The following is an 11,392-nucleotide window of genomic DNA, read 5'->3' on the forward strand; positions in this document are numbered from 1 at the left end:
TTGGAATAATAACGTATTTCTGAATGCATCTGAATTTGCTTCATTAGTCGTTATTTTGAGATCGGCAAAATCTGAAATCTGAGATTGGCCAAATATGATTTTTTTTTTAGTGCCGGCGCGCTAGGCAATTTACAGGGACGCCTAATTCCATTACATATTGGCAATGCGATATCATTGACAGTTTTTAATTCCTTTTAGTTACGTCTCTTCAAGTATGGTGACGTCACTTCCGCCCAGTTTATAGGGCTATTTTTTTTAACCTTTACTGAGCTACACTTCGTGCAAGCTCGCTTAGGCGAGCGGAGGACGGGGCTAAAGCAATGACGTGAGGCGCTGCACTCGTCTGCACGAGCGTCAGCCAATAGCGTGACACGGAGCGCCGTCATCCTTGGGAGCAGACGACAACCTCTGAATTTTTTAGTAGTCGTAATTTATTAAAAGATAAAACAAACAAATATATACTGCAAAACGTTTTTGTGTGGCGTTTATTACGGTAGAGAAATGCAAAGGACATCTTTGTTTCCTCTCAAATGGAGCGCAGCACACAAACTTGTATCGTCTGCTTTGCGGATGCATGGAGCGTATCACGCAGCTGTCGCTAAATTTCTTGCACAGTATTTTCATCGTCGGATGAAGGGTCGACGACGGGTTCCTCGTGCGAAATACAAAGCATCCATGCTTCTGTCGTGACTAGGGGAACAGCATTCTGCGACGAGTTGAAACCGGCGTTCCGCGGCATATGGGGTGCGACTTTCGATGGCTGTTCATCGGCTCTCAGCCAGCGGCCTGACCGACCGCTTGGAGGCGCCGACACAGAGACGTGAAAGACGATACTGTAAGCGTAGGGAGCTGCGCACTAACATACACAGATACGTGGATGACCGTGTACGCAAAATATATTTTTTCACGTGGGTCGCTCAGCGCCGATAACAATGGAACGGACGCGGCTTACTTAAATGCGAAGTAGCGTTCGGCAGACTAAAATGCGCGCATTCAGACGAGTAAGCAGTTTTTATCTTCGTAGAAGGTAAGGTTACCACTGTCCGTCTCGTGGGTGCACCGCCATAACGCTGCCATCGTCCAGGCGGACGAACTTCACAGACTTGCGAGGCAGCGCTGCAACCGTTCGCGACATTTACAGTCACAAATAATAATAATAATAATAATTGTTTTTTTGGGGGAAAGGAAATGGCGCAGTATCTGTCTCATATATCGTTGTCACAAAACGCCGTTGTGCGTTTGACACGCGCGCCTTCTTTCTTCGTCTGCTCGCCTACACATCCAAAGAAAGCAGTGGAGAAAGTACAGTTATCGTGCTACACTATGTAAAAAAAGAAATACGTTCGTGTAGGTAGCCAGAGCTTCACTTTTTTTACAGTGGTAAAAAAAAATGGACCCATGCTACACTTGCTACACTAGTATAGCTAGTGTAGGCAAAAAAAATGGCCCTAATGTGTATGCTCCCGTCTGGTGACTTCCCTGCAGCCAGTGGGAATGCTCAGGTCTGGTGACGTCACTTCTCTACAAACAATGGGCGAATTATATGTATGGCCGAAGACGCATTTTGGCCCCATGGGGCTTCTAAAAGAAAAACGTTGGCGATGTTCCAGAGGAGTAGTCTATCCAGGTAGCGTATAACGTATTTTTATGTCCCTTCAATGTCCCATCAGAATGTCCAGTCATGATCTGCTGATTTGTGATAATCACACTGAATGTCACGCGCCAATCAAAACACGAATTGCTTCGTTTTACTGCGAGTTCCTCGGGTAAAAAAAAAAATCCGCTTTTATGTATATTAAGCGGGATAATAATGATGACGGGACCCATTATTAGAATACATTCAGAAAATGAAGTTCTCTCGAGTTCAATCCCTTCGACGCAAATCGTCAACACATCTTTCCAGGTCTGGAAATTCATCCGGAGAGAGTTAGAAGAAGCGTCTTCTTCCCTACTCGGTCGCCGTCTCCGCACTGGTGAGGCGGTCGTATTTGCGCAGCAGTTCCCATTTTTCGTCATCGGGAAGGAAGGAGGCTGATATGGCCGAGCGATTCTGTGCGAAAGAGAAATAGAACAGAAGCCATTAATCACAAAAATGGTAGTAAGACATGAAATGAGTGAGGGCTGGAGACCAACAGTGTAAACTCGTTTTACTCGCAGGCGGCATCACCGTGTTTATCTTGATGCAACCGTTTCGTACCTCTATTGACTTTTGAAAAGTGCCGACAAATGTGCGGGAACACCGTCATTTGCAGCGAGGTTAATCTTTGCGCGAGCTACCAGATTCCTATACTGAGAAGGCAGAGACTTCCCTGCGATGACATATCGCAATAAATGTCCCTCGGCTTAGAGCGTCTGAATAAAAGCGCGTTGTGTGATGGCTTGGCTTTGGAAGCTTGTTTGCATCTCTGTAGAACAGCGTGAACTGTGCTCAGCGGGAACTAACAAAGCGACATCCAGCCAGACCAGTAGGACTTTAAAGCAGCGTGATTGCGCGTCAGCGCTACAGTCCCGTGAAAACACAAGGCGCAGAAACGCAAGAACCGTGTCTTTAAAATAAAACAACTATACCACCAGATGTGGAGGCAGAAATGTATCCTTAGGCCACACACCGCACTTTTCACGCTCGTGTTCGGATTCTGACTCTCGCCGCTAGTTGAACGCTGCTACGCTGCCTCGATGCCAGCATCGCTTTTAAATTTTCGTCTGAGGTTAGAGTTTGATGCCTGGCAGCAGTACTGGACGGTTTAAAACCTCAATGATGCTACAAAGCTGCTTTCCGCAGACATCTTTTATTCCTACTGATGAAGAAAACATACACTCGCCTTGAACCTTGGCGAGTGTATGTTTTCTTCATCAGTATGAATTTTCCCCGCCAGACGGGATTCCGTCGAACCCTAGACTTCATCTTTTATTCCTGAGCGCACTGTACACCTGCTGTGTTCCTCAAACTGTTGAGCAAAACGCAAGGCAGACGTTAATAAGGCAGGATACACAAAAATAGCTCAAAAATTGTGCATGAATAAAGACTAGACTGCGAGGAAGTAGCAAAATGCGTTTCTCACACTTCGGGCATACTGTATGTATGTTCTCTATATACCAATAAAGTCGAGTTCATCATTTCACTATGCAGCCGCAGTGAGCACTGGTGAGATACCGACACTCCTCTTTGACACTTGTGTTTGCGTGATATGATGATTATTAACATATAATGCGTTAACATTAAAAGGGTCTGCAAGCGGGAATGGCGACCGCCCTCTGTCAATAGCGTGTAGCAGGTGGTAACCTGCCCGCCCTATTACGTACGAATTACAGGACATAAACTGTCACTTAACTTGGTAACCTAACAAGAAACTAAATATATAGGTAACTAGACATTTAACTAGATAATTAACTACATAACCTATGTCACCTCGCATATAACGAACTATCGTGTGTTAACCTCGAATATAAAGAACCTAAGTGTACCACTTCGGATATAACGAAATTTAGTTCGTCAGCCTCGTTATGGCTGCTAACGCACTCGAATGATCCACCGAGGATTGCCTAAGGGCTTTATTATTAACAGTAACAGTACTAGTAACTGCAGTATAATTAGTAAAGTGATTATGAATTTGGGCGAGGAATGCTGAGGCAGTGCACCCTTACGCATCGCAGCAGGTCTTCGGGAGTGAAGCCAAGCTCGAGAGCCAGCCGGTACTCGTCCTCAAGCTTCGTGTGCGTGACGGTCGGGTTGTCGGTGTTCAGCGAGAAGCTGGCTCCGTCCCGCCGAAGCCTGCGGTCAGTGCCAAAGAGCCCCGCCCGGGGCAGAGGCGTCAGAATTACTTTTAAAAAAATTGATGATGGCCTAACCCTGCTAGGCCAGGATATACGTAGCGTAAGCGCGGCGATATCTGGTTCGGAAGAGTTATTATATGAAAGGCGCGCATTCACTCATCACCATCATACGCCTGACCACACCCACTGCAGGGCAAAGGCCTCTCCCTTGTCTCTCCAAATTAACCTTGTAATTTGTCAGCTGCGCCTACCTAACCTTCTGCCGCCCCCGGCTACGCTTGCCTTCTCTTGGAATCCACTCCGTTTCCCTTAAGGACCAGCGGTTATCGTGCGTTTGCAGCACATGCCCATCCCAAGCCAATTTCTTCCTCTTGATTTCGACTAGGATGTCATTAACATGCGTTTGTTCCCTCACCCACTCTGCCCGCTTCCGGTCTCTTAACGTTATGCCTAATATTTTCCTTTCTTTGGCTCGCTGTGCTGTCCTTAACTTAAGCTGAACCCTTTTCGCTAGCCTCCACGTTTCTGCCCCGTAGATGAATACCGAGAAGATACAGTGTTCTTGATATGCGCTGGGTTGACAAGTGCCCAACGTGATTGGCTATTTTGTGTGACGTCACCAGGCAAGCAGCCCTTATACAGTTCCTTGTCTGCGAAATAAAGAAATCCTGCGTTTGCCCTAGGCCCGGCTTTGCCACACTGTCACTCGTTACAACAGTGGCGACGAGGGGTACGTCCCCGAGGCACTGGAGGCGGCCACGGCTGTGGTGCGTCAGCAGACATGTCCATCTCAGTCAGCGAACTTCGGCTCCCCAAGTTTCGACGAAAACCAAGACAAGTGGGATATTTATTTGACTCGCCTGGAAGCCTTCTTTGAAGCGAATAATGTTAAGGCAGGGAAGAAGAAAAGGGCCTTCTTGGTTTCTGCACTGACAACGAAAACGATAGGTGCACCTACTGGATACTGCGCTCCCCGAAAAGTAAATCAGCTGAGCTACAAGGATGCAGTCACGTTCCTTAGTGCCCAATGCGCGCCAAAGTGTAGCGGTATTGCCGCCAGTGTCAAGAAGTTTAAAAGAAACCAGGCTGCAAGCCAATGTGCCCGAGAATATGCTGTTGAACACCGCAAACTTGCTGATGAGAGTACCCTCGGCACCAGCCTTGACCACATCGTTTGTGGCATCCGAGAACGCGCTGTGCAACAGACGCTGCTCGCAAAAACTGCACTACGCTTGCCGAAGCCGAAACTAATGCTACGGCCGCAGAGGCAGCCGCACGGGAAGTGAGCGCCATGACGCAGGCTGATAACGAGGCAGCGGTGTGCAGTTTAGGTGGCCAGTCTCTCCGCTATCAGAACCGCACCAAAGCTAAAAATCAAAGGTGTACCGATTGCGCACGCTGCGGAAACCGATTATGAGGCAAAGAAATGCCCGTATAAAAGAGACCAGTGCTTTCGTTGTGGCAGACTGGCCATTTCGCAATAAATTGCCGCTCACAGCCGTGTGTGTCTTTCAGTCCGACAGCGCGGCACCTAAAACGGAGGATGACGATATTTCAACAGTCTTCGCTCATCAGGCAGCACAGGAAAAGCCGACTGCTGCCGTTGTTTCGAAGATTCATTTGCTGGGGCGGTGTTTCCCTCAGTATGATCATTTACACGGGATCACTGTTTTGTATCATTCCGCAAGAGGTACATCGCCTTAGCTGGCCCCGTTTATCGAAGTGCACACAAAAGCTGAGCTGCTACCTGGGCGAGCTACCCATTCTTCGTGAACTACACCTCCTAGCACAATTCACGGGGAAGACTGCTCCTGCTGTCCTCATTGTTATAGGCTGCTCAGGTCACAGCCTTTGCGGAAGGGATTTAATCCAAGCAAAACTGCCGGCTGGTTTTTTCACTACGGTGCAACCCACTCCAGCAGCTCTAGTAAGCCTCGTTACCGACTTTTCTGTCGTTTTTCAACCAGGGATTGGAAGCATTCAGGGGCCCCTTGTGAAATTCAACCTACGAGAAAACGCGCAGCTTAAGTTCCACAAAGCACGGCAAATGACGAACGCGCTTCGCGACAAAGTGGAAACAGAGCTGGACCGTTTAGTGAATGAAGGCATACTGTCACCAATTGCACTCTGGGTGGGCAGCGCCGAACGTACCGGTCATGAAGAACGACGGGTCTCTTCGCGTCTGCGGTGATTTCAAGACTACCATAAATGCTGCTTGTTTAACTGAGCAATACCCGCTGCCAAATATCAAGAACATTTTCGCATCCCTTCGTGACGGATCCTTTTTCACTACACTGGATCTCGAGGATGCGTATAACCAACTCCTATTGGATGAGGAGACAACTAAATTGGCTGTTATAATTACTCACAAGGAGTTATTCTGCTATGACCGCCTTCCCTTTCGAATTGCCTCGGCCATCGCGATTTTTCAGCGGCGCATGGAAACTGTCCTGGCTGGCGTTTCGGGCATGCAGATGTATACTCAGACGACGTATTGATAGTGGAACGCGAAGGTGGCAACGAATCGGTGCTCCGAGATGTTCTGCGCAGGTTACGAGACAATGGTGTCAAGCTGAGTACAGATAAATGTCAGTTCTGTCAAGACTCAATCGTTTACTTGCGTCATCGGATCGACAAAGGCGGCTTGAACCCACATGAAAAGCACCTAGCTGCGATACGAGATTCGCCGCGGCCTACAAATGTAAGCGCACTGCGCTCGTTCTTGGGTCTTCTGTCGTATTGCCACCAGTTCCTACCGCACATGTGCACACTGTTGGGGCGCCCCGTTGTACCGACTGATTGAAAACGAACAATGGCAGTGGGGTACCAAGCAAGTAAATTGATATCGCCAGGCTAAAGTCTTCTGAGCTTGCTTGTGCTGGGATATCTCAACCCCTACCAACCAGTGCGATTGGAATGTGATGCGTCACCGTCGGTTCTAGGCGCTGTTATCTCGCACCACATGGGCAAAACGAGTAAGCCCATTGCTTTTCGTTCACCCAAGTTAACATCCGCTCAAAAGAATTATTCACAGCTCCGGAAGGAAGCTCTGGCGCCGGTGTTCGGAGTAAAAGTTTCGAGACTGCCTGCTAGGACGGGAAGATAGACCTGTGCCCCCAATGGCGTCGGGCCGTACACTGAGGTGGGCTCTGTTCCTAAGCCAATATCGGTACCGCACTAAGTATAGGTCCTGGAAGCAAAACACCAACGCATACGCGCTCAGTCGCTTGCCCTTGCCTGCTCGAGATGCCGGTCACCTAACCAGAATACACACTCGCATTAGAGCATCTTGACTGCTCTTTCATCCCATGTATACAAGCGCAAGCAGTGTTACATCGCGAGGCTCCTATCAGTTGGCCGGAAACAGGAACCAGATGGTCATGGCTTCACATCGATTACGCTGGACCAATCGACGGACGCATGTTGCTAATAGGGGTCGACTCGCATGCAAAATGGATTGTGGCAGTCCAGGTCCGGTCGTCGACCGCTCAAGTCACAATCTCGCGGCTTCGCGAACTGTTTGCACGGTTCGGCTTGCCGCAAACAGTCGTGTCTGCCAGTTTGCTAAATTGATGACTGACAACAAGATAACTCTCCTGAGCAGCGCGCCGTACCGCCCGCTGTCTAATGGCCTAAACGACGGCCTCCTTCAGCACGCGGCGGTGAGCGATCTCGAGATGAAACAAGCGCGAGTGCTGCTAGGCTACCGGCGTACCCCATTACCGTGCGGCAAGTCCTCGTCAGAAATGCTGCTGCACTAGCACGTCCGTTCGCGCTTGGATGCATGTGTGCCATCCCTCCCTCTGAGTTCTTCGTAGCCTTCCATATTCCAGTGCGGGGAACCCGTGTGGGTGCGCAACTTTGCCCAGGAGAGGATCAAGTGTTCTCGGCCGCCCACGGTTGATGCTCCACGTACGTGGGCCAGCCCGGCGTCACTTGGACCAAATTCGCCGTCGGGTGCCTACGTCGCCCGTGGCTCCTAAGGCGGAAGCGCCCGACCCAGTCCAGCCTAGCCCGGACAACAGGGAACAAGCATCGCCACGAGGAGAGCGCCTCAGCCCGGGAAGTTGGGAACCCAGCGGCGCCGTTCCAATACCTTCGACGTCGCCTTCGGCCGATCCAGCTCAGTGTCCAACAACACCACCGGTTTTGCGGAAGTCTACCCGACAACGGAGGCCCTTGGAAAGACTGCAGCTTTAAAAGAAAGGGACCAATGATATGACGCGCTGGGCTGACACGTGCCCAACGTGATTGGCTCTTTTTGGTGTGACGTCATCAGGCAAGCAGCCTTTATATAGTTCGTTGTCTGAGAAATAAAGCAGTCCTGTGTTCGCCCTCGGCCCGGGTGTGTCACTTTGTCACTCGTTACAACAGTTCTCGTCCGTAGCTAGCTCCAAAGTTCTGAGAGCCAAATGAAAGGGGTTACATACACGCCAAATCAACTATTTTGCGTTACCCCCTGTTGTTAATATGATTCATTTTTTATGGTCTGGGCTGTATATATTGAACCGTATTTGCGGACATAGCCAGTGGTGCCGTGTACTACAATAGCCGAACGCACTCATGAAAATGAGCCATGTCTGAGGCGTTATAATGCTCCCCTGAAAACGCCGCACGAGTTGAGAGGGCTACTGGGTTATGCGGATGAGAAACTGTGAGAGCCGGTTTTCACGGCCGCTCTTCAATCACTGAGAAGTTCCACGTAACTTCTTTTCTAATATCGTTCACCGAGGCCGGGAGTGCTCGTCCTATGTTACTTGTACATGTTGCTGTAAATGGTTTATAGTTAAGCTTTCTGTCATTCCGCGTCAGGGTTAGGGTGGGCCCGATATAATTGCGGACACGTTTTTTTTTTGTATGCACTAGCAAAAAGCTGCACAGCTTATTCAGCACATTCAATTGCCGCATATCCGCACAAAATGCCCTTCAGGATTGCGAACTAAGTTTGCACGTTACTCACTATGATTAACCTTGCTGGTCGTGTGTCATGGCAGTGAAAAAAAGACTGGCTGTGCTGGGCATTGTAGGCCATCATCACCATTAGCCTGACTACACCCACTGCAGGGCAAAGGCCCCTCCCATGACTCACCAATTAACCCTTTCCTTTGCCAGCTGCGGCCACCGTATCCCCGAAAACTTCTTAATCTCATCCGCCCACCTAACTGACTTTCTGTAGTCCCCTGCTACGTTTCCCTTTTCTTCGAATTCCCTCCGTTACCCAAGAGAAGGCAAGCGTAGCAGCCAAAAATTGAGAGGAAAGTCCAATGTGTCTACTCTAGGCCCGGCACCAATCTGCCGTTTTTAATTTTTGCTTAATGTGTATAGTTCAGACACATGGTTCCCTCTTCACCGCAGCGGTGGCCGAATGGTTGAGCATCCGCCTCGCATGCGGGAGGTGCGGGGTTCGATCCCCAATGCCACCGGGTACGCATAGGTGATACAATGGGTACAAGCTTTCCCCTGGTCTGGTGCTCGGCTTATTTACGGTGAAATACTAAGAAAAGAAGCGCCAACAGGGACAAGACGTAAGAAGTGACACGGACAAGCGCTTATCTCTTGTCTTGTCTCTGTTGGCGCTTCTTTTCTTAGTAACATGCACCAATTAGCCCAGCAAAAAGTTCTACTTGATTACGGTGAAATGCTTGGGAAATGGGTCCTTGACCCCACCTTGAGAAATCGAAAATATCTTGTGCCATGGCGCTCTTTGGCCTCAGATGCCCTTGCGCCATAAAAATTCATCACCACAATCACATGGTGCCCTCTTCGTGTTTTTCGATCCCCACCGGCCCTCTGGAAGCAGCGGGTGCCTCTCCCCTGCAAAAAGTTCTGTCGAAGACCTTGTGTGCTACAGGATTTAAAAGTGTCAAGAAAAGTTACTACGAAACTGCTTATGTTCCGTAACGTGCATGACGATCACAGCTTCTTATAAACTTGTACGTGGCACGAGAAATCACTCGCCTATAAATCGCTCACCAGGTCTAGGAAAGAATATTTGTCTCCAATCTGATATCCACATTAACTTATGAAGCTAACGCCCTAGAATATTTACAGAATCGCGCTGTAACGTTTATTCACTCTGAATACTGTTTCAATACCAGTGTTTCAATACCATTAAACCTTGTCTGAGCTTTTGAACCTCAGCACTCGTCGTCTCATCGCTAGCCTTTGCTTGTTCCATATGGTATTTCACAGTTCGCACAATCAACCCCCAGACATAACACCCCCCTCACGCACATCCAACCTAATTGCGCATCTATTTCATGTTTCTCGGCCACTTATTACAACCGCTACGTTTTCTGGGTCATTTTTTCCTCGAACAGCTATCGATTGAAACGGCCTTCCTCACGGCATTGTTGACATCACCTGCCGATCGACGTTTGCGACGGCCGTTCATTCTCATGTTCAAAAATTGTAATCTTCACCTATGATATATGTAATCCCACCCCTTATGTAATACCCCGAAAGTGGTCTTTAAGACAGTAAAAACAAACGAAACAAACAAATAAGGACAGTCAGTAGTCAGAGCTAGTTCATTTCACTCGTGTGTTTTGTCCCCGTATGCATTTCGTCGCACAGTAAAGGTGCTCACACAGACCAACTATCCCGAACCAGAGTTCTGAACACGACTCACAAGACGTTGCGGGAAAGCTCTAACGCATACCTGAGGATTGGGTGTTCCTTCGTGTCCCGATCCACTCCACCAGTGAGGTAGCTGCTGGTCGGACAGCACTCAAAGTGGACGCCCGCCGCCAGCGCAGTGCGATACGCGTCTCCGCCCTCAGCCACGGCCCGGTACCCGTGTCCGATGCGTTCGGCGTGCAGCTGGCGCACTGCTCGCAGCATGGTGGCCGGGGGTCCGGCCTCGGCCGCGTGCACGGTACGGTGCACGCCGCAAAAGAGAGCACGCTGCGTCGTGAACCGAGAGGATGGTTACTAAAGCGAAAGCAGGCTATGTTGACAAGGTCGTCTCCGCAAGACGTGCCCCCAGCAGTTGTGAGGAATTCAGAAGAGGTAGTGACAAACGAATGGTTGTAATCGAAAGAGGTTGATGTGAGGATGCTGCGCAAAAAAGTGATTAGTTAATTAATAATAATAATTGGTTTTGGGGGAAAGGAAATGGCGCAGTATCTGTCTCACATGTCGTTGGACACCTGAACCGTGCCGTAAGGGAAGGGATAAAAAGGGAGTGAAATAAGAAAGGAAGAAAGAGGTGCCGTAGTGGAGGGCTCCGGAATAATTTCGACCACATGGGGATCTTTAACGTGCGCTGACAGCGCACAGCACACGGGCGCCTCGGCGTTTTGCCACCTCCTCTCTCTCTACCCCTGCGGAGCACATCTTGTGGAGCGAGCGGCGTCGACGGCGGCGGCATCTGTTGGAGCGCGGCTGTGGCATTGCTAGGCAACGGCGGCTCAGGTCGTTCGTCGGCCACGCCATACGGCACACGGCTGAAGTGCGCGACGAGCCGATATGGCTCGCTGGCTGGCATAGTAAAGCTTTAAAAAAGATGGTCAAGCGGAATCAAACCGTGGTAGAATGGGTCGGTAGCCGGGCATGCGCTACTAGTGCACCATTGAGGAACTTTCGTTCAATGGGATAAAGGGAGGCCTTGTACGGC

The 11,392-nt window shown here is 49.6% G+C and overlaps 1 protein-coding gene across 2 annotated transcripts in view; it reads right to left on the reverse strand.

Moving 5' to 3' along the window:
• Window positions 1-419: 419 nt before the first annotated feature.
• Window positions 420-11,392, reverse strand: part of LOC144110957 (adenosine deaminase-like) — a 26,815-nt gene continuing 15,842 nt past the window's right edge. Inside the window, exons 6-8 of one of the 2 annotated variants that reach the window (XM_077644031.1) lie at window positions 10,436-10,680; window positions 3,646-3,772; window positions 420-2,050 (exon numbers count right to left, since the gene is read on the reverse strand). In XM_077644031.1, coding sequence (XP_077500157.1) covers window positions 1,949-2,050; window positions 3,646-3,772; window positions 10,436-10,680 — 474 coding nt within the window. In that variant the 3' untranslated portion in view covers window positions 420-1,948. The remainder of the gene's footprint in view (window positions 2,051-3,645; window positions 3,773-10,435; window positions 10,681-11,392) is intronic. The other variant, XM_077644032.1, reaches the window with a different exon arrangement.

The sequence above is a fragment of the Amblyomma americanum genome, chromosome 11 (assembly GCF_052857255.1).
Source record: "Amblyomma americanum isolate KBUSLIRL-KWMA chromosome 11, ASM5285725v1, whole genome shotgun sequence".
NCBI classification, from domain to species: domain Eukaryota; kingdom Metazoa; phylum Arthropoda; class Arachnida; order Ixodida; family Ixodidae; genus Amblyomma; species Amblyomma americanum.